General features: G+C 60.9%; 1 protein-coding gene across 11 annotated transcripts in view; it reads left to right on the top strand.

Moving 5' to 3' along the window:
* Window positions 1–25,939, top strand: part of ABLIM2 (actin binding LIM protein family member 2) — a 136,940-nt gene that overhangs the window by 105,851 nt on the left and 5,150 nt on the right. For 6 of the 11 annotated variants that reach the window (XM_066233854.1, XM_066233860.1, XM_066233855.1 and 3 more), the window contains 4 exons: window positions 311–449; window positions 10,699–10,760; window positions 15,983–16,037; window positions 17,314–17,366. In XM_066233854.1, the coding sequence (XP_066089951.1) occupies window positions 311–449; window positions 10,699–10,760; window positions 15,983–16,037; window positions 17,314–17,354 (297 nt within the window). In that variant the 3' untranslated portion in view covers window positions 17,355–17,366. Of the gene's footprint in view, window positions 1–310; window positions 2,123–10,698; window positions 10,761–15,982; window positions 16,038–17,313; window positions 17,367–17,908; window positions 17,990–25,939 lie in introns of those variants that run through there. The other 5 variants (XM_066233859.1, XM_066233858.1, XM_066233853.1 and 2 more) reach the window with 3 other exon arrangements.

Below are 25,939 nucleotides of genomic sequence, written 5' to 3'. Positions count from 1 at the left end.
ACCGGGGGTGATGCCCGAGGAATGGACACGGCCGTGCCCCCCCACCCCCCCCCACTGTTGTTGCACACGAGGGGGGGTTCAGTCTTGCTTCCTCGGGAGCTGCGGCCCCCTTTCTTGTCCTTAGGGAAGGTAGGTGTGTGCAGCAAGAGCCCAAGGCTGGCTCTCCTGGCTCTCCCCGGGTGAAGCCGTTTGGTCCCTGGACCCTCCCCGAGCCTCAGTTTCCCCATCTGTAAAATGGGAGCAGTTGCCGCGGCAGATGACCTCGGAATTCACGTGCCTGTTTTTGGATTTGCTTTTTCTCTTTCCCCAGCAGAAGGCCAGCTGGCTGATTCTGAAGGGGGACGCAGACACTAGGACTAACTCTCCAGACCTGGACAACCAATCTCTGTCCCACAGTAGTGGGACCGATAGAGACCCTCTCCAGACAGTGCCCGGAGACTTTTACTCACGTGAGTGGTTCTTTTGACCGAGGAGCTGTCCATGTGGCCTGCAGACCGCGCAGCAAAGGGGCCCCACGGCTTTAAGCCAATCCCCCAGATCTAAGCCTTGCTCGTTAAGAAAAAAAGTATATATATATATGTATACCGGGCAGGAGGTAGGCCTCTGCTTGCTGACCCCCTCGAGGACACTCATTAGCTGATGCATGGCTTGTGGGCTGCGCCAGCCGGTCGGTCCACTAGAACACTCCAGAGCCGGCGGGAGGGCAGAGAGCTGAGTCAGGAATGGGCGTCCTGGGCTGCCAGGCTGGACGTGGGGGCCCATTTCCCTCCGGAGCAGACGTGAGCACGGTCCAGGCGGCGAGTCCAGACTCGGAGTGGACGACGGCATTGTCCTGTGCCCTGTGCTTGTCCCGAGCAAGGGACCGAGAGTTGGGACTTTGTAGCCTCGGGGAGCGCAGGAGACGGGGACAATGTCGTGAAGCCCGGTTAGGCACCATCGGCAGACGTGGGACCAAGTCCAGAGGGTGGTTCTCGCTTCTCGGGGCCGTCGGTTACAGGACAGCAGCAGCCGCACGCGGTCAGGGACCCCGGCGTGGTCTTTGGGTCCCAGGGGACCGAAGGTGTTTTTCTAGGGCAAGCCTGAGGCTTAGCTTGGAAGGTGCGGAGATCAAGCAGGGATGGGTGTGGGCGAGAGAACACAGGATGAGAGATGCCGGCTCTGCCTGAGACGGACCCGAGTTCAGATCCCCACTCGCCACGACCGGCCGCGGGACCACGGCGTCACGCCCGTTGCTGCCGGCCTGGCTGGGTCGTTAAGAGCCCCAACAGAGGGGACCTGTGCACGCCGCCCGTACTCTGCCTGGCCCACAGTAGGTGCTCAGCATGCAGATTGTCTGTCATCTCCATCGTCATCCTCGTGTTGTAAAACTGTCCTTACAAATGGAAGGCGAAGCATTCCGATGGGGGAGGAGAAAAAAGATCTTGGCGCTGGTCCTTGTTGAGGAACAGCCCGTGCAAAGGGAAGGTGGCTGTTCTGTGTGTGGTCTGTGTGAGCAGATGTCCGTAGGCCACCGTGCCTCTGTGTGTGGTCTGTGTGAGCACATGTCCGTAGGCCACCGTGCCTCTGTGTGTGGTCTGTGTGAGCACATGTCTGTAGGCCACCGTGCCTCTGTGTGTGGTCTGTGTGAGCACATGTCCGTAGGCCACCGTGCCTCTGTGTGTGGTCTGTGTGAGCACATGTCCGTAGGCCACCGTGCCTCTGTGTGTGGTCTGTGTGAGCAGATGTCCGTAGGCCACCGTGCCTCTGTGTGTGGTCTGTGTGAGCACATGTCCGTAGGCCACCGTGCCTCTGTGTGTGGTCTGTGTGAGCACATGTCCGTAGGCCACCGTGCCTCTGTGTGTGGTCTGTGTGAGCACATGTCCGTAGGCCACCGTGCCTCTGTGTGTGGTCTGTGTGAGCAGATGTCTGTAGGCCACCGTGCCTCTGTCCCTTCCAGGGTACAGCTGTCTAAATGCTGGGGGCTCAGAGCCGGTACACAGGGCTGATGCCACCTTGGGAAGGTCACGCCCGCAGCATCCCCCAGAGGGACTTGTCCAGATGGCAGCGTGTCTACCCGGGAGCGGGTCTGGGAGGGGCATGGCAGCTGCCCGTCCACTAACAGGCAGGTTGAGGCGGACGGGGCTGGTCACTGGAGAACCAGTGGGCAAACTGCTGACCAGACAATAGCAGCTGGTCCTCTGCTCCCTCCTTGTTCTTGGACCCCAGTGCAGGGCGTGCACCCGGGCCCCAGGCCAGTGGCGCAGACCATGAGCCTTTCCACGTGGGCTCCTCCTTCCTGGCGGTTCTGTTTGGGAGGCGGGGAGCCCTGCGGCCCAGCTCTGTAGCTCCACGGAGGCCCTCCCAGACCTGGGGGGCATCGAGGCCTCAGCCCCCCCCAGGCTCAGAGCTCCTGGGAGATTATCCGGGGGTCTCAGGGTGGTCTTCTCTGCTTTCAGCCCTTCCCTTGCTGGGTGGTGGGTGACCTTCCTCTGCCGGGTGGTGGCATGCCCTTCGCCTCCCCCACTCTCCTCTGGGGAGGCCAGCTGCTGCCCCCAGGGGTTCCCACAGAAGTCCCTGGCCTGCCCGTGGCCCAGGCTGAGGGAGGAGTGGGCACCTCCCTGGGCTGCTGACCTGCCCTGTGGTCCGTGCGTGTGGCACCTTCACCTTCATCTGCTTCCTCACCAGCAAGGTGCCCTGGGGTGATCTGAGGTGTCCCATGGGTGGTCGACCCTCTGAGGCCCACAGGCCGTGCCAGCTGTTTCGATCGGCCTGCCACACACCTGCAAGGGCCCCTTGCTGCCTCGTCACACCTGCTTGTGCCACCACAGGGGGGAAGTGCAGTCACTTCCCGCACAGGAGTCGATGGCCTGTGCTGTAGCCCGTGACCTGACTGGGGTGATTCCTCCAGAGAACCGACATAGAGTATGTGCGTGTGTGTGTATGCGTGTGTGTGTGTGCGCACGCGCACGCTTCCCCACACTGACGCTTGCTTGTGAGGACACCGATGATGATTCTGCCGTCTGCTCACTTTCTGCGGGGGTTCCGAAGCCGGTTCTCTGAGTGGGAGATCCCTGTGTCCAGCCTTTGCAGCGGTGACTTTGTTTCTGCCCTGGGGACTCTGCCTGGCTTCCCGATGTGCACGAAGGTAGCAGTGAGGACCCAGGCTGCCGGCCACCTGGGTCAGCCGTGTCTTGCTCTCTGCCAGCCTCTGGGGAAATTTGGGCAACAGGGGCTGCACTCACAGAGGGCCATCCACCTCTTCTCGGGGTTCCTAGAGCCCTCCCCCCCCAGACGGAGTTCATTGACACCAGTTCCCTGTGCAAACAGCTGTGAACTGTTTGCACGCAGCACCACGTTTGCATGCAGCAGGGCACGCCCCGCCTGCATCCTGGCAGCCTCTGGCAGCGGCGCCCCTGGGTAGGCAGGGTTGTGACGTTCAACGCAGCGGGCACTCAATAAATGTTTGTTGAATTGAGATGCATTAGAGTCAATGGGTCTTTACTGAGCACCCACTCTGTGCCCGACGCTGTGTGGGGCTCACAGGGGGAGACTGAGGAGACGCCCCCGCCCGGAGGAGCGTGCGGGCAGCAGGGAGAGGCAGAGACACGGCCGGCGCAGCACAGGTGCCTCTCGCCGCCGCCTGCCAGGGTCCTCCAAGGGGCAGAACCCCGGCTCCTGGGGACCAGACGGCGCCTCATCCCACTTACAACACCATCGTTTCACCTGGGACTAAACCATCATCATGCAGTCATCCATCCGTCTGTCTGTGAACGCTGATTGAGCACCTACTGCGCGCTGGATGTGGTGCGAGGCAGCGCAGGGGTGGCGGTGGATCTGGCCTGGCCTGGTCCCCAGCAGGGAAGCAGTGGATGGAGCAGCAGTGACCAACCAGGGTGACATCCCTCTCCCCAGGAGCAGCGGTTCCCAACCAGCACTGCTGACCTCGGCAAAGAGGGCTTCCTGTCGCGTGTTGATGATAGACCGCTGTTCATCGTCCTCCCTGCACCGCACAAGGCGTTCTCTGGGCTGGGCGCGCCGTAGGCTGTATGAGCAATGAGCCTGGCATCTGCACAGGACAGGGATGGTGCTAGTATTTTTGTTACAAGAGGCCTTGAGGTTTATACTTTATACTCTTCTGAGGTTCCCATGTCCCCTCTGGGTGGTCAGCAGTGAGTCCGTGCCTGACAACCCCCTGACCAGCTGCCAGCCCTGCCCAGGGGACTCAGTAATCCTTGGAAAGGACGCTAGGTTCTTCCCTAAAACCCCAGCACAGGAGAGGAGTGGGGGTGAGGCTTGGGGATCAAGGTGAGAGTCGAGGTTGCACCGATGGGCGGTCCCAGCATGGGCAGCTGTGCCCCAACCCTGCCTGTGGCTTTGGTGTGTGTCACCTGTCTGTCCCTCCCCGTGGAGTCCCATGTGTGGTGGGACATGGCTGTGTTCACCTGTTGCCCACCCTTGCCTGGCGACTAAGTCCCTGGTGCCTCCTAGTGTCCAGTGGGTGTGAGGGGGAGGTGCCAGCACCTCTGTCCCAGCAGTCCTCCCTGTCAGTGAAGGAGGGCGGGTCTGAGGCTTGCTCGGGAGTGGCCTTTCTGCTGCTCCTGTTTATCCCTCTGGAGTAGCAAGGTGAGAAGGAACGGCTCTCGCTTTTCTTAGTTTGCGGTTGAGAGAGAGAGGCGCTCTGAGTCGCTGCCCATCTCGTGGGAACATTGGGCGGGATGGGCAACGTGCCTGGCGTGTGCGTGGCCACCAGGGGCAGAGTCGTCAGAACTGGAAGGGCGTCTATGTCATTTGCCCCTTTTACCACAGGCCGGCGAGGGCATGACCGCCCGACTGCCCATAGCCATTCTGTGAGCGCCATGTGGACTCCGGCGCCCTGCAGGTGCTGGGGGAAGGCAGAGGCCAGAGCGGACAGGGCCCCGCCCGGAGGAGCCGGCCTTGGGCGGGGAGGGACTCGGACACGGTGGAAAAGTCCGTTGTCCCCGGCTGTGCCGGTCAGAAGGCGAGGAGGGGCCGCGGGCAGGGTGGAGTAAAGCCCTGGGGAAGGACGGTGACCGCTGAGCGGGACCTGAGGGGTGTGGAGTGCACAGTGCCGACCCCGGGAAGGCACTCCTCGCGAAGGGGGCTTGTGGGATGTCAGGGGACCCTGCTAGGGGTGAAGGCCGGGACAGGCGGGGTCGCACAAGGCTTTGTTGTCTTTGAGGGGACTCCAGACTGACCTCAGCATGAGGGACGGTCCTAGTGGGTCCTCAACAGAGGCCTGACCTCATGACGACGGTCTCAGCAAGACTGTGCAGGGGAAGAGAAGGCTCTTACCATCACCCATCCTGGGGGACGGCTCTAGAGAAGGGTGCCGGGGGGGGGTATTTTGAGGTGGGGGTCTTGGGAGAGGGCTTGTAAGCAGCACAAAGAACAGGGGCAATAGGCGGGTGGTCCCAGGGAGGCAGGAAGCCATGGGGAGGAGGAGCAGCCGGCCGGAGACAGTTTCTTCTCTGCCCGACTGGGGACGGTTGGCACCACAGGGCTGTGAGCAGGGACACGCGGTGGTCGGGTTTAGATGTTTGAAACACAGGTGGTCAGCTTCACAGAGGACTGACAGAGGCTGCCAAAGTGAAAGGGATCGGGGTGTCCAGATTAGCAGCATGGGTCCCTTGCACAGCCTGAATGGCTGGACGGTGTGTGAGCAGTCAGGAGGGTGGGGAGGGGGCGAGGTGACATGGGGTTGCTCTGGCTCAGGCGGGCAGAGGCACCTTTATTCAGAGACCCAGAAGAAGGAGGTGGGCTCTTCCTGCTGTTGGAGCCTGAGCCATCCAGGCGGGGCTGCTCGGAGGTGGACAGATGGACTGGGGGCTCAGAGGAGATCTGGACCAGGGGCAGGGCCCCGAGGGTCCTCATTCCTGTGGGCCCTGAGTCACGGCAGCCGGGCTTCAGATGAAACAGGGGTGCAGATAAACCATGTTCCTGAGTCTGTGTTACTTTCCCAAAAGGGCCGAGGTGGATAAGCTGTCACCGTTCTGCTCCAGCCTGGGGCTCCCTGCCCCCTCCCTGCCCCAGCTGGGCAGAAGGCTGGAGGAGGGAGGGAGAGGGAGGGAGTGACGGGGCATCGGAGGGAGAGAGAGCGCCGCGCAGTGGAGTGGTCCCCAGAAAGCCGGAAGGGGGCGGGCACAGCCAGCAGCGCAGTTAGTCAGGAAGGGCAGGGAGGGCAGGGCCTTGGGTGGGGGGGCTGGAGGGCTTAGGTCCAGCGGTCCTGGGCTGTCCGACAAGGACCAGTGGGTTCCCAGGTGCGGAAACTCCCGGAGAGAAACACGGCCTGGTCCTCGTACAAAAATGCGGCCTCCCGCTGGGTGGACAGAGTGCCTTCCGTCCCCTGCCTGTGTGCGGTCCCCGAGTGGTGGAGGCTCCGGACATCGGGGAGGAGACCTTGGCCAGGCAGAACCACTGCTGGCCCTCACCAGTAGAGACCAGCCCCAGCCCAGGTGCGGGGTAGAGCACCCCCAGGCAGAGCCCACTGCCGTTCACTGAGGTGCCCTGGGGACTCTGCTTTTAGCAAAAGTCCCTGTGCTGCGCTGCGCCCAGCTGGCTTGCCCGTGAGCGCAGGAGCCAGGCAGTGTGTGGTCTCTGGTTCTGTGGGCAGGGGCACAGCCCACGCGGGGCACCAGTTCCTCACGTAGTCATGGTAAAGAGCCAGGGTCTCAAGTCCCACCTCTCAGGGTCCCCTCTGTCCCATGCCAACTCTGCCATGGGGTCCCGAGACACTCCCCACCCCCCGTGGACAGCTCTGTGTCCTCATCGGCTCCTGGGGAGCAGGGTCCAGTGTGGACCCCCCCCACGTGCACATAGTGGCTTCTCAGTGAGTGCTTGTCGGGTCTTCCCGGAGGGGCACCTTCCCCCCTTTGTGGGGCTCAGCGCTGCTCTGCGGGGGGCAGGAGGAGTGAGGTGGCCGCAGCTAACACGGGGCAGTAACAGTGTCCACGCGATCACGTGAGGATCAGCGGGAGCCGTTGGATCTGGGTGTTGGTCCGCTCGGGATTGAGTCCTAGCTTGTCACTTGCTGTGTGACCTTGGGCATGGGGAGCAGACTTCTCTGCGTTTCCAGTCACCTCATCTGTAAGAGTGGGGATCTGGGGCTCACGTGTGAGCACCCCAGCATCCTCTGGCCTGGGCCCTATGGGATGTCATGGCCGAGGAGGGTCCAGTCCACAAGCCTGGCTGACCACAGTGAGTCCTCAGCAGCCCTCTTGCTTGTTTCTGAAGCCTGAAGCTCAGACCATCCAAGGGACCTCCCGTTCAAAGTCACTCAGGAATGGGGGGGGTTCCAGCCTCTTCCTTCCTCAGATGGGGACACCAAGGCCCAGCGAGGGGACCCAAGCCCACGCAGGGACGCTCAGCTGCAAAGTTCCATATCCATGCATCGGTGAACAGAAAACCAGTCACGGTGCGGGTGAAACTGACTGGGACCTGCCCGGGGACTGGCCGACGGGTCAGTTACCACCAGCACCTCTGGGTGCTGTGAGGTGACCACACGTCCCCAGCAGCACCTGGAACAGCCGTCCACCTGCATGTCCTGGACCTCTCCTTGTACATCCAACTGGTCCTCCGACCCCTGACCAGCCCGCCCAGAAGAGATGCAGACCCGAGGAGACCGTGTGCTCAGGGTCTCAGCCGCGGTCCTGGTGGGAGCTGAGGGTGCAGTTGCCACACGTGGGCTTCTGGGAGGAGGTGGCAGGGAAGCCGGGTTAGGCTGAGCTTGGACATGGGGAGTGGGTGGGCGTGCAGCATGCACAGAGCCTGCTGAGACGCCTCGTCCCAGGCCCAGCACGCTGGCCGTCTCCCCATGTGCCCCCCCTCACTGGTGCACTCACACGGACATCGACCTGGCAGGCTCCACTCCTGCAGAACTCCACCAGGGCAGAGCTGCCCGGACAGGAGCCTGGGCTCTGGTCTCACCCACTTCGCGAGTAACCACTCGACCGTGTCCAGGCCCCTTAACCTCATCGGGCCTCAGCTTCCTCGTCCCAGAAGGGGCTCCCCTGTGATGTCCAGGCCCGCGAGGGTCAAGTGAAATCTCTGAACGTATGAAGAGCCTTGTTACACCAATGGTTCCCACCCTGGCTGCACTGGGGTCCCTGGGACCTCTGAACTCAACAGACGGCTGGTCCCCCCCCCCCACGGGAGGCCCACTTTAATGGGTCTGGACAGCAGCCTGGGGGCTGAGAGATGGCAGACTCCTCTCCTTGCTGTTCATGTACTTAGCGGACATGTGCTAAGTGGAGAAATCCAGAAACAGTACGGCAAACAACCACAGGACTCTGAAGGAGGAACAGAAGGAGGACTTGGCTAGGGACCTTGAAAAACAGGAGCCCCTGTCTCCCACCTCCCACGCAGCGGCCCGGGTGACTACATGCCACAGCAGCCACAGTGGCAGGCGTGGAGCGGGAGGCACGCCGGCACCCAGCAGCCTGGAGCGTGGGCCTGGGGAGACACTCCACCCATGGCCTCTGTCTCCCGCCCCACCGCAGGGCACAGAGCAACCCAGGAAGCGCATGTCACTCCCTCGTGGGGACACCAGCAACACCGGGTGGGCTCCGAACATCAGAAGAGCACTTTGAAGACAACATTTTCGTCAGAACCTCGGCCCATAATAAAGCCAGGCCCTGTGTGTTAACCCTAAACAGGGTGGCAGCCAGCTAAATAGGAGGTGTAACTAGGACCCAGAGTCTCCATAATCTTCAGAAACAATAGAGAATTCATCTCCACACCAAGAGCCGTGAAGATGACTCCCTGAATGAAAAAAAGACCACCAGATACCGGCACCCAGCAGGGCCAATGTCAGAGTGACTGGGTAAGGGTGTTTAAGGCAACCGCCACAAACCCGCTTCAACAGACAATTACAAATACTCTTGAAACAGCTGAAAAGAAAAAAAAAACCTCACCAGAGAAATATAACTTATATAAAAAATAACCAAACGGAAAGGACAGACCCAAAAAATAAAATAACCAAAAAGAACCACAACCAAACCAACCTTCACTGGATGGGTCCAATAACAGAATAGAGAGAATGTCAGAGGCGAGCATTAGAGAATCTGAGTGACAGAGAGGACAGAGCCTCAGCGTCTGGGGTGGGGAGGGGGACAATACTGATGTCATGGGTGTCCCCCAAGGAGAGAACAGAGTGGTCCGAGAAAGTCTTCAGAGAAATAATGGCTCCAAACTCATTAAATTCGACAAGAGACCTAAACCTGCAGATTTAAGGGAAACTGACCCCTCAAAGTAGGATAAATCCAAAGTCATCCACTCCAAGACATGTCATAATTAAACTTCAGAAATCTAAAGACAGAGAGGGAAAAAATCTCGAAAGCAGAAAAAGATGAGATTTTCTATAGGGGAACAGCGATTCCAACGGCCGCCGACTGCTCGCCAGAAGCCCTGGAGGCCGGCAGGACAGGGCGCTGCTGGAAAGTTGCTCTGGGTGTGAGCGCTCAGCGGGTGAAGGTGTGTCTTCAGGAATGACTGGGAGAGAGCGACATTCCCAGACAGAGGACCACTGAGAGAAGTGTTCTCCAGCAGTTGCGATTGGCCAAAGGAAGTTCCCCAAACAGAAAGACAATAATAACAGAAGAATGTCAGAATGGGTAAAAAAAAAAAAAAAAAAAGAGGGGTAAGCGTAGGAAACGGATGAGCTCGTGTTGTAGGAATTCCTTACATCGTAGTTGATGGCTGATGCGAAAATGATCCTACCACGGGGTGCTCACGGGGGTGGAAGGAATGCCTGAGATGTCACAAAGTAGGAGGACAGAGGGGACTGGGTGGAAGTGGGTCTCTGCCCGTCGGGGGAGGTGGTCAGACGCTGGCTGTGGGAGGGAGGCGACCACACTGCGTGCAGCGGGAGAGCCACAGGCTTGGGGCCGTTAAGGGCAGAGGCGAGGGCATCGCTGTTCTCCGGACCCTCGGGCAGTGGTGCCCAGTCTCCGTGGGCCCCAGCACTCGGAAGCAGTAGATCCCGGAGCGGGGGCTGAGAATCGGCCTTGCTGACGGGTCTCCAGCTGAGGCAGAGGCTGCTGCCCGGGGGGCCAGCTCTGGGAACCGCGGCTCTGGCATCTTTGGCTGCCGAGTTGCTCCTCTGTCTCAGCCGAGGGTCCCCCCAATTCCTCACCCAACGAACAGTCTCGCATCCCCAGGTGTGCCAGGCTCCAGGTGTGAATTAGGAAGCAGGTGTATCCAGGAGGGGCCCCCCAGACACCAAGGCAGGAGGCCACTTTTCAGACTTGGAGAGAAGCTAGACATTAGGATTTTAATGTGAAATTCCCCAATTCCAAACAGCTCAGTATGTTAACAAGAAAAAAAAAAACAAAACTAAGTGGTCTCCAGGCCCCTTGATCGGTGGTGGGCCTGCATTTGCCCTTTGGGCTCAGGATGCCGCAGCCTGACCCCCCAACCATCACCCACCCCCAGATGTCAGAGAACGCAGGTGCGCCCGGGCGGGGTCAGGCTCCGTGGTGTTCCTGGTGTTGTGGGCGGGCTCGGGGGCGTCCCCACCTTCCTGGCTTCCTCCTCAGTCCCTGGGGACCGGGGTCACGCCCGAGGCAGGGCGTGATCCCCAGGGGCCCTCCCGTGTCACCGTGTCACCATGTCCCCTGCCGGCTCCCAGTCCTGCCTCTCCTCCGCGCTGGGCCGGGCCTGCCTGCCCACGTGTGTGACAGAGCTGTGCTGTGTCTGTTTCAGGGTTCCCCTATTCCAAATCTGACCCTCTCCCAGGACATGGAAAGAATGGCTTGGACCTCCGGGTAGGTACCCCGCTCCTCAGCACGTGGTGCACTAACCTCCCTCACGGCAACCCCGGTTCCCCACCTTCCTGACCACACAGCCGGTAGAGGGCCCCAGGGACCCCGCTCACCGGCCTGCTTCTGCCTGCTGTGTCCCCAGGGGGGCACACTGCCGATCCTCCAGACAGGGCCAGACAGAACCGGGCAGCACCCTTCCTCCGTCCCGCTCGGCCCCCAACCCCAGGGAGCCCTCCCTGCATAAGAGCAGGGAGACGGGGGCCAGCCACCTCCTTCTTCACATGACCCAGAGCCTAACACGGACCTTAGAATGGGAGCAAGGGATCCACTTCCTTCTGGAAAGCTGGTGGCCCCTCCCTCTCGTCACCATTACCTCGTCCCCACACGGGGGGCCGTTGGCACCTGTGATCACCCACAGTGTAGTAGTGGCTCTGGCTGAAGGCTGGTTGGACCGTGGGTTGTCCCAATCTCAGGACATCCAAGGACAGCCCAGATACTCCAGTGCCTGGGTGGTGGCCCGTGGGTGGGGCAAGACCCTGATGAAGAGTTGTCCGTTTCTGTCCCTCCATCCACAGCGTAACGAGGTCTCCAGCGAGAGCTCCTCGGGTGGGGCGGGTGTGATGACATCAGAGCCCCCACGACCACAAACACACACACACACTCATGTACACACACGCGCGCGTGCGCACACACATAGCCCCCGGGAGCCTCTTCCCACTGAGGACACCTGTCCATAAACCAAGGCAGTGCAGCCGCAGGAGAAGCCACTCGACACTGTCCCCCACCTGCTGCGCCGCAGCATTCTCCACCAGTGTAGCACAGGGGACAGCCCCCGCCTCCCCCAGGAGGGTCTGTAGCCAGGGCCCAGGGCCCCGGGACACGGCTAAGAACAGGGACGTGTCCCCAGAGCTGCAGGCGTCCTCTCGGCTTCTCTGTCTGCCTGGAGCTCTGTGGGATGTGCTGCTGTGTCTGCCCCGGGCCCAGACGCCTCACACGGCTGGACTCCCAGACCCGGCCACCACACTAGCTGCCCCCGCTTGTCCGGAATGGCCGAGTCGGGTCGTGCATGCCGCCTGCTTGCTCCAGTTTCCTTCCGTGGGTTTGTCCACCCTTTGTGTCCTCATGGAGTGGGAGGGATGAGGACGTAGGACCGATGTCCACTGGACGCTCACCGCCCCAGGAAGCTCAGTGTCGGGACCTGAGGGCAGTGGGGGAAGTGGCCGGAATGTGCTCTGCTCACTGGAACAGCTGCTCTCTGACTCTGGGGTTGGTGAGGGCAGGTGGTCACGGACCGGTGTCCACACCAAGGTGTCCTGGCACCCGAGTCCAGCCCAGCCCTGCGGCTTCCCCTCCCCTGCGTAAGGAAGTGAAGAGAAGACTCCTCGTGTTTCTACTCTTGCCTCAGTGGTCCCTGCCTCTGCTTCCTCCCGGGAGACCTCTCTTGCCTCCCAGGCTGGGTGGAGGCCTCCCAGCACCTGGCTTTGGCCTCCACCCCCTCACAGGGTTTGGGAACAGCTGGTCCAGACCCGTGGGTGGGGACACAGTCCTCGTCCCCTCTCCAGAACAGAGAGCAGAGGCTGACATTTTACGGGATGCAGAGCTCCCCTCTGAATGTCCTGCTAGCCTAAGTGTGTGTGTGAGCGGAGTGTCAGGGAGCCCGTGTGTCCTGCGTGTGCCAGGGAGTCTGGAGGCAGGAGTCACCGCCACCGGGAGATTCTGCTTTCACATTGCTTCTGTGCGATATCGGTGCACAGTACTGGTGACTTCGCTTTGGGCTCTTTTCTCCCTGACATGTTTCTCTCCCCCCTCCCCCTCTCTCAGACTCTTATGTAATTCCATGCCTGTTCCTCAGTGGGAAGGCTAGATAGTTCTCTGCCAATAACCAGCCCTTTTCCCCATCTGTGCTCCGTGCCCAGCCGCTGCCCTTTGCCCCACAGGTCCCAGAACGGGGGGCTGTTCACCACTGAGGCCGCCAGCCTGCAGAGCTCCCAAGTCATGTATTACATTGTTTCTTGGTTTGTTTTCGCTTCCAGAAAGGATTCCTTTGGTGTCTTAAAGCCCAAGCTTAGATGCAGTGTGACCAAAAACCCATGAACACAGCCACAAGGGAGGAGAGGAGGAAACTGTAGCAGAACAATTATACCAAAGTCAAACAAAAGAACATTGTATCAGAAAACTGTGGGAGCTTAGCTCTGAGCTTCCCGGTGGGGAGGGCACAGCGTGTGGACCTCCTCGTTGTCCGGGGGAGCAATGGGGTCGGGTCCTCGGGGAGGCACAGCTGTTCCTGTTCTTGCTCGGAGGTGGACCTGTTACAAGGGGCCATCCCTGTTTGCCCCGAGCTCCTTAAAATGTCCCAATAACCAGCCTGCCGGGCGCTCAACGCTCTCCAGGGAGTAAGCAGAGAAGTAACCACCTGCTGTTGGTCTGCTGGGGACGTGTGCCACCCGGCCTGTTTTTCAGAGGAGGGCCACTGGCCACCAACAGGCCCTGGTGCTTGGTGATAGCTTCTGGAAGGAGTCCCCATCCTGAAAAGCCATGACACTCATGATGAGTAGACTGAATCCTCCCACCTAGAAGCCAAATGTCAGACTAGAAGCAACAGTATAAAGGGGGGGGGGGGTAGGGGGCACAATGTATCAAGCAGGTGCAACACTGAGAAGTTTAAATACTCCAGGCTTGGTAACACACGGCAGGTGATTTGAATATGACGCTGTTGAGGTCAAACATAGGGATCTAATGAAAAGTAAGGAAAAGCACGCAGAAAAAAATGGAAGAACGCAGGCAGCAAACTCCGTCCGAAAGGCGCGTGAGAAACACGGGTGTCTTTTGAATCAGGTTCCCGCGTGCCCACAAAACGTTCATGCACAGGACGACGGGAAACCTTAGCAAAGTGAGGAGGTCTGATCGTCTCCAGCTGCTGTGCTGGAAAGAGCATCAGAGGGCCCCAAGTTCAAATCCCAGCTCTGCCGCTGACGGGATGTGTGGTTGAGCAAGATGAATACACTTCCCGACTCTCTGTTTCCTAGTCTTTAAAAAAAAATTGTCCTTACCTCTTAAGATCATTGTGAGGACAGAAGACGTTGCGGTTGTGAGACATCATAAGTTCTACAGAGTGGTCCCCACGTGAGTAATTATTATAGAGGCACCTCCCTCCCGCTCCCGACCTCCAGATCGGGGGCTGCGGAGCGGAGCGGCCCAATCCAGTGTGAGCGTTAGGGAGAAAAAGCCCGTGGCCCGTGGCACACGGCCACAAGTTCACTCCTACTCTTAGTCACTCTGGTATCACTTTTGAAAAGTAAAACACGTGAGTGAACTGTTTTATTTTTATAGGACCCTGTCTTCGCTGCGTGATCTTGGGCAAGGTGCTCAGCTTCTCTGAGCCTTGTCTATGAAATGGTATCATAATAACAACGCCCACCTCCTCGGGTCACAGCGGAGGTTAGAGGGTGGGGTTGTGGAGCAGGCGGTGCGTAGTAACACCCAACCAATGGGAGAGGTGAACAATGTGCTGCTTTTACATTCGGTGGCCCTCTGTCGGGGCTCTGCAGGGCAGTCGACCAGGGGTGTGCCTCTTGGTCCCTACAGCCTTCATGGGGTTCCCTTGACCTCTGAGCTGTCCTGCCAGCCCACACATAGAGCAACAACCCAAGGTTCCCTTGCACCAGGGAGGTCTTCAAGACCCCAGCCCCACTTGGCACCTAGAAGACCAGGAAACGGCTCTGTCCCTGCGCTGGGCTGACCCTCTGCTTCCCCTCTCTGCCCAGACGATACCCCTCCCTCCCTCCTGGGAGGCTCCGTCGTCTCAGAGAGCCTGGCAGAGCAGAGGAAGCCGGTGTTGCCTGTAGGAAGTGGGTCTCCAACTGCCCAAGGTGGCCATGGTGGCCAGTTTTGACGGCCTGTGATGCAGGACAGTGGTCACTAGGGGGCGGCATTTCCCTTCTGTATCACAGACGGGAGGGAGGGGCAAGCGGCTGGTGGGGGTGCCCTGCTCTGTTCCAGGAGGAGGTCCCCTGACCGACCTTACAGGTGCACCTGGGGGTGCTTGTCAGTGTCCTAAGAAAATGTCTCAAAAAAAAAAAAAAGTGTTCTTGAAACGATGGAGCATTATTCTGTCACAGAGAGTCACCGGGCAGAAGCGGACCCTGAGCTGGGGACTCCTGGGCTGGGGCTAGTTCAGGCCAGTGAGGCACCTGCCAAGACTCTGCAGACAAGATAAATGATGTGTGAACGCAATGTTCTTAAAAATAAAAATTAATGCAGACAAAGCCACCGACGAACTGAATATGACACATTTAAGTCAAGACTGGCCCCAGCCCTGCACTGAGCGGCGGGCTCACCCCTCTGCGCCCCTCGGCTTCCCTGCGGGGGGTGAGGGACTTGGGCCAGGCTGCTCTCCGGGGCCTTTCCAGACCCCACACTCGCTCGCTAGGACTGGGGGCTCCCCACCCCCCGCCTCGGCAGGAAGTCAGAGCTGAGAGCACTTTTCCCCGAGACGCCATCCCGGGGTGACGAGGATCACCGCCCCTTCTACCTACGGCAGACGGCACGCCCGCCTCTGAAACTGAGCTCCCGCACCCGGTTTCGGAAGTGCTGGCCCAGAGCCCTGGCCCGAGTCGCACCTGCGCCCAGGTGCGGGAGCTGGACCCCGGCCGGGCTCCGTGTTTGCCGACCAGGCAGGGACCTCCCTGGAGCTCTGCAGGGTGACGACGTTGGCAGGAGGGCGGAAAGGAGAGGAAATTCCGGACAGGAGTGGTCGTCATGCGCTAAAACGGCAACGCCGAGGCCCGTGCTGGACAGGCAAGGGAGGCCCCTGAGGCAGGTGGCAGGGCTCTCGGGCCCACGTCCCCTCGGCATGGTGGCACCCTCTGAGTGGTGGCACTGGTCCCAGACGCTCTGTGTGGAGTGCTCACAACACGCTGGGCTCTGTACTGGGGGGCTGTACAGACACCAGCCACCGAGCACCTCGGGACGGCGGGGCCTGGGGGGCAGAGGCTCCATGGAACAGCCCGCGTGCTGAGCCAGCCCCTGGGGTCCGTGCCCACTGCAGAGCGCAGGAACCGGGCACTGGAGCGAATTTAAAGGCGGTTCGGTAGGAACTGCCCGGACAGGCAGGGGCGCGTGCAGGAATCCAGAGCGAGCGCGTCCAGCCACGGTGGCCCGATGCGCCCCCCTGCCCACCTGCCCCTGCAGCCGGCCTCCTGCTGCCCTTTCTCTTTCTCTTCCAGAACGCCAATCTGGCCCCTTGTGGAGCAGACCCGGATGCCAGCTGGGGCACGCGAGGTACAAGGAGCCGGGACCCCTGAGGTCTCTGCCTGGGGCAGGGGTCACCAATGCGTCCCCACAAACCTCATTCTGAAACCACCATCACCACCCCCCAGGGCCAGCTGGCAGCAGGCTCCAGCCTCCTGGCCTGAGGGGCCTGGGGTGCTCATTTCCCGCCCTTCCCTCGGGGACCAGTTGGCCCAAGACACCCCCCCCCTCCCATCAGCTCCCACCTGGACTTGTCTGTTCCCCTGGTCACTGGGAGTAGCTGTCCCCTGTCAGGGCACAGGCCAGCCCACCCCCACCCCCAGTGAAATTTGGTGACATAAAGCAGGAGCGTCACAGGAGAAGGCTCCTGGGTCAGAGCCCAGCGGCGAAGCTGGGTGCTTGCCTTGTGGACTTCAACCAGGAGGGCTGCCCGCCAGGGTGTTGGCAGTGACGCTGGTCACATGGCAGGTGCCTGCCTGAGGGCTCTGCCAGCTCTGAGCGGGCCCTGGGCCTGCACAGGGCTCCCTTGTCCCGCCTGGGGTGGAGGGGTGGCTCGCTCTCGTGGGCTGGTTGGCACTGCGGGGCAGAGCGTGGGATGTCGAAGTGGCTCTCCAAGTCCCCAGGCTCACAAGTGGCACGTCCAGAATCCCACGTGTCACAGTGAAAAACGCAGGGACCGGCCCCCTCGCCCAGGCCCTCTGCCAGGGACTCTCCGGAGGCAGGCTTGCCGCCCGGGGTCCACAGGTCCTGCTGGTGTGGGCTGGGCGTGCTCACGGAGGCCGCTGTCCGTACCAGGTTATTTTTTAATAAGATGCTTCTAGTCAGGAGGGAGAACTCTCCGACACCAGTGGACAGAGCTCAGCCATTTAGAAGTTGGAACTAAAGGGTGAAGGAAGCAGGAAAGTAAGAAGCTGGGGGCTTAGACCCCAGTGAGGCTGCCGGTCTCCACACACCCCTGAGACATCCGCCCGACGCCCACGTTGCGGGGGGTAGACTGAGGCGAGCAGCTTCCCGGGCGGCCGGCCCACCAGGAGAGACAGTGCCGCAGGGACACAGTGCCGCGTCCAGCTCCCAGCCTGGCTCCAGCCCCCTGACCGCCTCCTGCTCCTGGCTTCTCACTGAGACCAGAGAGTCCCCCACTCCCCGCCCTGGCCCCAGGACAGCTGCGGGGGGGGGGGCAGGGGAGCAGCATGGCGCCGCTGACCGCCGGGCGTGGGGGGCGTCCCAGAAGGGATTGCTCCCACCGTCAGGACGAGTCCCTGTGCTTTCTAACTGGCCACTGTGGTCTCTCCTCTTTCTCTTACAGAATACAAGGTAAGAGGGGCCGCCGCCCGCACTGACCGCTGACCTCTTCCTGCCACTCCTGCCCAGGTTAAAAGTTCCTTTTTTTTTTTTTTTTTTTTGTATTTTTCTGAAGTGAGAAGCGGGGAGGCAGAGAGACAGACTCCGGCATTCGCCCGACTGGGATCCACCCGGCACGCCCACCAGGGGGCGACGCTCTGCCCCTCTGGGGCGTCGCTCTGTTGCGACCAGAGCCATTCTAGCACCTGAGGCAGAGGCCAAGGAGCCATCCCCAGCGCCCGGGCCATCTTTGCTCCAATGGAGCCTTGGCTGCAGGAGGGGAAGAGAGAGACAGAGAGGAAGGAGAGGGGGAGGGGTGGAGAAGCAGATGGGCGCTTCTCCTGTGTGCCCTGGCTGGGAATCGAACCGGGACTTCCACACACCAGGCCGACGTTCTACCACTGAGCCAACTGGCCAGGGCCTAAAATTTCCTTTTGTTGTGCTTTTCCTATGAGATATGTGTCCGATGCAGATGCAAGTGTGTCCCCCACCCTGGCCCGGGCTCCGCTCTCCCACCCCTGTGCTTCCTGGGGTGAACCTGTGCTCTCCTCCCCCACCAGGTCTACCCTTATGACGCCCTCATCGTCACAAACCGAATTCGTGTGAAACTGCCCAAAGACGTGGACCGGACGAGACTGGAGGTAAGGGGGCTCTGGGGCGGGGTCCTCCCACTGAGTGACTGCAGGGGCCTCGTGCGCAGCCAGCTGTCATCGTCCAGAGTGTCCCCACCGGGGACCGCGAGGGCTTGGTGTCAGGGACCTGCGTTGCGTCGGAGGCAGGAGAACATGGTCGCGGTGCTTGTGTGCCCAACGGGGCAGCTGTGCAAAGGGGCCCCAGCTGTGTGTGGTTTGGCCGGAACGGCTCGGACGGTGCGTCACTCAGCCATGCCCCTCTCCTCCCTGAGCGCTGAGAGCGGAAAACGGTCCCAGTTCGCAGCTTCTCGTGATGTAGGAGGAGAAACTGATCTGGCAGAGCAAGTACAGTTGATCCCTGAACAGCGCAGGGTGAGGGGCACCGACCCCCAGCACAGCCGGAATCCGGGTGTACCTTTTGACTCCGCAAAATCTAAGGTCATCCATCGCTTGGTTGCGAGACGCTCAGGGAGCGGTGTGCACAGTGCGGGCCTGGAGCCCAGCAGCCCCCCTCTTGCTTAGGGGCTCCCGCCCTGTGGTCCCGTGTCAGGTTCCTGGCAACCGCCTCCTGGGCCTCCCTTGTGACAATTCCGCTTTCTCTGCAGGGACGCTGAAGTTGTGTTCTGGTTCATGGTATGCCCGTCAGTCCCCAGTACAAAGGTCACTCCTGTAAAATGGGCCGCTTCTGGCTGGGTGGCCCCCGGGTCACAGTCGGCTGAAGGGTCCCTATCTGTTCTGCGGCTCTGTTCCCTAAAGGGGCGTGCCCTGTGGGCTCTCCCTTCCGCATGGCGGTGCCCTCAGCAAGCTGCCCTGCTCCGGGCACAGCAGCGGTCTCGGCCCAGAGCCACTTGCTTCTTCCGCTTGGGACTGGGGTGCGTTTCTAACGACCCCCATCCCCCCCCATTTCTTGCCACAGTACAGAGTGAAAGATGCAGAATGCCAGGTGTTGATACCTGTATGCAGGTGTGTCCTTCCCAAAGGCTCGGAGGACTGGGGAACGGGTCAATCGTTCAGATCCTCAAGCGCACGCCCACGGGTGCGTCTCCCTCCTCCATCTCGGCCTCGGCCTCATTCAGGCCGGGACGCGAATCGGACACGTTGCCACCGCGGGGCCCATCCCACATTCTTTGGGGCCTGGAGCTGGGCTGTGAGCCAGGAGGGCCCGGAGGGGCCGGACCAGCCAGAGAGGAGGGGCCCTGACGTCTGTGTCTCAGAGGGAACTTTCTGTGCAACACAGAAACGATTCGTCATGCCGTAGAACCCCAGAAAAACACAAAGACGAGCATAAACACGCACGGAATTCCCCCACCGGGTCGGGTCGGGACTCCGGCAGTCCCGACATCTCTTCCTGCGCAAACACCCCGCGCCCCTGACTCGTGTTTCGGGGGCAGAGGCTCAGGACGTCTGCGCAGCCGGACATCTGCTCGCTTCTTTTAAACTGGACGTGCCCGTTTTCCACGCCAGCGTGTGCGGCGGTGTCCGTCCCTTGAAAGAGCTGCGTGATGGCCCCGTGGCCACGCTCCACACGCAGGAGGGTCCCAGGGGCCAGGCACCACTTCCCCTCGGGTCACAGGGACTGAGCTCAGCGCAAGCCGGCTGCGTCGGCTGGGTGCCCAGCGCGAGGGGAGGATGGCTTGGGTGGACGGCTGGCGGGGCCCACTGCAGCTCTGTAGGGTCAGGCCCTGGAAGGAGGACTCCTCTGTCAAACGGTCAAGGCATGCTGTCCATCCTGCTGCCAGAGTGCTTAGCTGAGTCTTACACCCACTGGGTGAGCCTGTGCCAGGCACTGAGTAGGTCCTGGGGTGCAGGCTGAGCACGCAGCAGGAGCTCCACCCTCACAGGCTCCCGTCTGACAGGGGAGGCAGACATCAATCACCTGATGGCCCACAGGACTCTGTGTAATTAAATTATACACCAAGATCAGGGCTCTAGAGGGGAGGAAAGTGGGCCTGGAAGTGGTTAAAACCAGGTACAACTTAGCGGGGTGCAGTAAGTGTGCCTGCACGTCTGAGTGTAGGCTGAGGGATGGCAGGCAGAACAGAATTCCAGGAAGCGTCAGCTGCCTGTGCAAAGGCCCTGGGGCAGGAGGAAACCAGGGCTAGATGAGGAGGAGCTATGAGGCTGTGGCTGAGCTGGCTGTACCTGAGCAGGGTGACTCGAGGAATAGGCTGGGCTTTGCAGGGCCCTGGGCCATCTTAGGCGTTGGGTTTGGCTTAGAAGCAATGGCTTTCAAGTGAGGATTAAATGATTAGGTCTGCAATTTAAAACAATGCCCGGGGCTGCACTGTGAGACCTGGATTGGCTGAGTGGATTCAGGGAGCCTGTTTAGGGAGTAATTAGGTTGTCCACGGTGCGGTGGACAGGAAGCAGGTAGGTTTGGACAGCATTTGGGGGCTGAGGTGGCAGGCCGTGGGGACGGAAGGGGCACTGTGGTAAGGGGGTGTAGCTTCAGGTGCACTGTGGGCTGGTGGATGGAGTGGTCACCGGGTGGACCGAGATGAGCTGGGACTCTGGCCATGATTGACGCCCTGGCCTGTGAGACTTGACCCCGGGAATCCAGGGATCCCAGGCTGGCTGAGTGGAGGCACCAGGGAGGCACCGGGAGCACACAGTAGGTGCTCAGTAGAAGCTGGGGACTTACAGAGGCGGTATGACAGTCCTCTGCCACTCGGAGGTGTGGTCATGTTACCGGACAGGGGACCCGGCCCCTCGCACCTGCCTCGGGCCAGCCAGTAACACGTGGGTTCCCGACTTCGTGGAGGAAAGATTTCACAGCACGAGTCCGGATGATCTTGGGAATACATTGATTAAATAAAGCTGGGGACAGTGAAACGAGGAAGGGCCCAGGACAGAAGAAGTGACCGCAGAGCTTGGGCCAGGCTGCCTTGGCCGTCTAGAGACCTGACGGGAAGGAAATGAGCAGAGAAAAGGAACCCTAGGAGCCAGGCTCGGGGGTGAGCCCGACGCGCTGCCCTGCCCGCTGCCCGCTGGTCACAAGTCTCTCGGGGACACTCACCTTTCAGGAGCTGCCTGGGTGGGGGGAGTGGGGAGGGAGAGGAAGGGGAAGAAGGGGGGAGGGAAAAGAAGGGAAAGAAGGGGGGAAGGGAGAAGGGGAAGGCCTGGGTGTGCTCCCTGGAGGGAGAGAGCTCGCTGGCTCCTTTGTTTTGAGGGTCTTTAGAGGCTAGAGTTTAGGGGAGGATTTCAATAGAGCATTCATCAGCTTCTCCAGGGGTGCACCCCCTCTCCAGGGCTGCATCGATCAGCCACAGCCCCAAGGAGGCCACCGCTGGCCAGGGGTGGGGGGAAGGCTGGAGCCAAAACATAATTGAGGCCGAGATGTTATCTCTGAGAGGCTGATACTCGGCGGCTGTAGACTGCTGGGCGGGCTCTGTCTCTTCACCCTCTCTACTCGGCCGGCTGTAGACTGCTGGGCGGGCTCTGTCTCTTCACCCTCTCTACTCGGCGGCTGTAGACTGCTGGGCGGGCTCTGTGTCTTCACCCTGTCTACTCGGCCGGCTGTAGACTGCTGGGCGGGCTCTGTGTCTTCACCCTGTCTACTCGGCCGGCTGTAGACTGCTGGGCGGGCTCTGTGTCTTCACCCTGTCTACTCGGCCGGCTGTAGACTGCTGGGCGGGCTCTGTGTCTTCACCCTCTCTACTCGGCCGGCTGTAGACTGCTGGGCGGGCTCTGTCTCTTCACCCTCTCTACTCGGCCGGCTGTAGACTGCTGGGCGGGCTCTGTCTCTTCACCCTGTCTACTCGGCGGCTGTAGACTGCTGGGCGGGCTCTGTCTCAGTCACCCTCTCTACTCGGCCGGCTGTAGACTGCTGGGCGGGCTCTGTCTCTTCACCCTCTCTACTCGGCCGGCTGTAGACTGCTGGGCGGGCTCTGTGTCTTCACCCTCTCTACTCGGCCGGCTGTAGACTGCTGGGCGGGCTCTGTGTCTTCACCCTCTCTACTCGGCCGGCTGTAGACTGCTGGGCGGGCTCTGTGTCTTCACCCTCTCTACTCGGCCGGCTGTAGACTGCTGGGCGGGCTCTGTCTCTTCACCCTCTCTACTCGGCCGGCTGTAGACTGCTGGGCGGGCTCTGTCTCTTCACCCTCTCTACTCGGCCGGCTGTAGACTGCTGGGCGGGCTCTGTCTCAGTCACCCTCTCTACTCGGCCGGCTGTAGACTGCTGGGCGGGCTCTGTCTCTTCACCCTCTCTACTCGGCCGGCTGTAGACTGCTGGGCGGGCTCTGTGTCTTCACCCTCTCTACTCGGCCGGCTGTAGACTGCTGGGCGGGCTCTGTGTCTTCACCCTCTCTACTCGGCCGGCTGTAGACTGCTGGGCGGGCTCTGTGTCTTCACCCTCTCTACTCGGCCGGCTGTAGACTGCTGGGCGGGCTCTGTCTCTTCACCCTCTCTACTCGGCCGGCTGTAGACTGCTGGGCGGGCTCTGTCTCTTCACCCTCTCTACTCGGCGGCTGTAGACTGCTGGGCGGGCTCTGTGTCTTCACCCTCTCTACTCGGCCGGCTGTAGACTGCTGGGCGGGCTCTGTGTCTTCACCCTCTCTACTCGGCCGGCTGTAGACTGCTGGGCGGGCTCTGTCTCTTCACCCTCTCTACTCGGCGGCTGTAGACTGCTGGGCGGGCTCTGTCTCTTCACCCTCTCTACTCGGCGGCTGTAGACTGCTGGGCGGGCTCTGTGTCTTCACCCTCTCTACTCGGCCGGCTGTAGACTGCTGGGCGGGCTCTGTCTCTTCACCCACTCCACTTGTCATGGACCTTCCTGGCCTCTTCCTTAGTATCCTGTCTCGGTCACATGGGAAGTGGGCAGGTAAACAGTGTGATCCTACTGGGCAGAGCAAGACCAGCGGGCCGACTTCCCAGGGAGGCCCCTTGGGGCCTGGCTGAATGCCCTCCCTGAGATGGCGCGCTCTCCGTCTGGAAGGGCCTGGATCCCAGCCGCTGCCCCCAGGGCCTCCTGCCTTGCAGCCTCTCAGACCCTCCTGCCTTTGGCAGTTACCCTCTGAGGGTCTGCTGTGCCAGGAGCTCTTTACGCTGAGGGGAAGGGGCCTTGCCTGTCCCCCGGGCAGACTCAAGTGTCCTCTCGTCTGAGGCCACACCCTGTACACCTCTGCTGGCACGTCACCGAAACACATCACCCTTGTGTCCCTGCGTCAGCGCCCTGCTGTCCAGGGTAGCGTCCTGGTAGAAGGAGAGAGCATTTAGGGTCAGGATGGCCTGACTGTGGACCCAGTATCCAGAAGGTCTAGCTGGGCGACCGCTCTGCGCCTGACCCCGCCTGCCCTGCTGGGCGGTTGGAGCGCTTACTCAGTTGTTGGGAAGTCGTCACTGATCGCCAACCATGAGCAGCCCAGGCGGGTTCTGTTATCCGGCCCAGGTCGTCCCCACTCTCCCAACCTGAGAGGGAACCGCATAGATAACGACAGATTAGAAGCGGCTGTCCACAGGGACTGGGGCGGGTGGGGAGACGGCCAAGCACCCTGCTTGCCAAGAACGGAGAGAAAAGCCAGGGGCCACATGGGGGGGGCTCGGCCAGGAGGCTCGGCCGCCGGGAGGAGAGCGCGCCCCTTCCTTGACCCCTGTCCTGGGAGCGGGGAGGACTCCGAGACTCTCTCGGGTTCGGTTAACAAACCCCCGTCCTCCCCGAGGCCGAGGTGCTGGGCTGTTCTGAGCACTCGACATGGTTTTCACACTCGACATGGTTTTCACACTCGGCATGGTTTTCACACTCGACGCGGTGTCTACGGATGGGCCTCGGAGGTGGAGGGCCTGGAGGACCTTCCTGGGCCCACGGCTCCTGAGCGGCAGAGCCGGATGCCGGCCGAGGTGTCGCTCGGAGCCCCCGTGTTGTGCCCGGATTGACGACACTCTGCAGAATGAACGTCCGACACATCTTCTGTGCCTCAGCCTCCCAACAGCGCTCACGTGCGGACATCCCGCTCCTCAGGCGGGAAGCTCTCAGCCAGGGTGCTCCAGGGAAACGGGACAGCTGCCAGCAGGCAGGTGAGCAGATGGACAGGCCGGCAGACAGAGAGATATGAAAAGAAATTTACTTAAGGGATTGGCTGCTGGCGCCAGGAGGGCTGGCGAGTCTGAAATCTGTAGGACAGGCCGGCAGGCGGCCACCAGGCATTGACTCTTCGAGGAAGAACTTCTTCTGCAGAAGACTGAGTGTTGGCGCTGAGGTCTTGGGGGTTTGGAGGAGGACCCGGCCCCACCCGCTTCCACACTGTGGGGGGGGTCATCTTTACTTTAAAGTCAGCCGGTCCTCGCTGGGAGCCTCGTCTATGGAATGCCTTCCCGTGCCCAGCCAGGCTAACACGGAGTGTGACCACGTGGACGGTAAAGAGTCCCGGGAGAAAGAAGCTTCTTGTCTGGCCTGGGGCCGGGACGCAGTGTCCCCGGAAGTCACTCGAGGGTCCTCCTTGATTCAGCAGCCCAGACCTTTCTTTCCCGTGCGGGGCAGCACAGGGCTGTGGCAGGGAGTCACAGTGCGTGACTCCTCACAGTGAGTCCTGCACTCTCCCGAGTGGCCTGCAGACCCCGAGGCTGACGGTACACCTGACTCTACACCCCAGTTGTGGAATGTGCCTGAGGAAGAAGGGCCCCATCGGTGCAGAAGAACCTGCTTTGTTTAAGCCCACCCGACCAGTCTGACGAGCCCCTGATAGATGGCACAGGCTCCCGCTGGGCTGCCCAGGTATGCCTGAGAGATGGATCTGCACCAGTACCCAGGACTCTAGGGGCCCGAGAGGTCAGCAGTGACTCGGCGCTGAGGGAACGGCATGGCTCTATGGTTTGATTGGCTAGGGCAATTCAGGAGGGCCCCCTGGAGGAGGGGACTTTTTTGAGCTGGGACCTGGAGAATCAGGAGGAGCCACTGTGTGTGTGAGGTGGGGGAAAGAGGATTGCAGGACCTGGGGTAGCAAAGAGCATGGCATGTTCTAGAACCCACAGATGGCAGAGGTGTGCCACAGCACCCTGGTTCCCTCTGGTCATCGGCTCACGGCCCTTTGATGAGCTCTTGCTGGGAGCCAGAGCTCTGTCGTTACTGTGGCGCGTTTGCAGGAAACCTTTGCCACCTTGATCCGGGTTACAGACTTAAGTCAGAGATTCCTTTCTCCAGGTCACAGGGAGTCCCCCCTGAAAAAGCCTTTCTGGGTCTTCCCTGGTCCCCCTCCACCCCTCAGACGGACTTACCTGCTTTCTGACCTGCCTCCCCGTCAGATGTAAGCGGTCAGAGCTCTGTGGGCTGGGGGCAGCTTGGCCAGGTTGATGTCAGTGTCCCCAAGCCTGGCACCCACAGGGGAATGAGGGAGCGAGCGGGGAGCATGCCTGGGGCACCGCCCCTCCCACGCCCCTCTGCGGCCATCCTCCCAGCCACCCCCAGACACCCCTGTGCCGACGAGCACCCCACGCTGGTTCCCGGGCGCGGTCTGCCCTGGGTGCCCGTTACGGGGGAGCCATGGTACAGTGCCCAGGTCAGCAGCCACTGGAGCAGCTCCAAACTGTTAAGCTTTAGGAATTTTGCCTGCTGCTGTTAAACCCAGCCATCATAGGAAACCAAATCATGTCAACTTAGAACGGAATCAATGATATTTAAAGCAAAGGTACAAATACTCAAAACTCCCCTCTCCCCTCCTCTACCATCTTTTTCTACCACCCCTGCTTTTGAGGGGACTGCACCCGTGTGTCCGTACGGCAGAAGGTTCTAGTTGGGGGCATCGCCTCCCAACTCTATGCTCAGTGACATCGTGCATGTTGGCAGCATGGAACTGGCCGGGGTGCGGAGGGGAGGCTCAAGGTCTCAGGGCGCCTGGGGGACGGCATCAAGAGGGGCTTCCTGGGTGAGGACGGCATCAAGAGGGGCTTCCTAGGGGAGGACAGCATCAAGAGGGGCTTCCTGGGGGAGGACGGCATCAAGAGGGGCTTCCTAGGGGAGGAAGGCAT

Source organism: Saccopteryx bilineata, chromosome 5 (assembly GCF_036850765.1).
Source record: "Saccopteryx bilineata isolate mSacBil1 chromosome 5, mSacBil1_pri_phased_curated, whole genome shotgun sequence".
Lineage (NCBI taxonomy): Eukaryota > Metazoa > Chordata > Mammalia > Chiroptera > Emballonuridae > Saccopteryx > Saccopteryx bilineata.
Note: the sequence above shows the minus strand (reverse complement) of the source record. Positions and strands in the feature narration are given on the sequence as shown.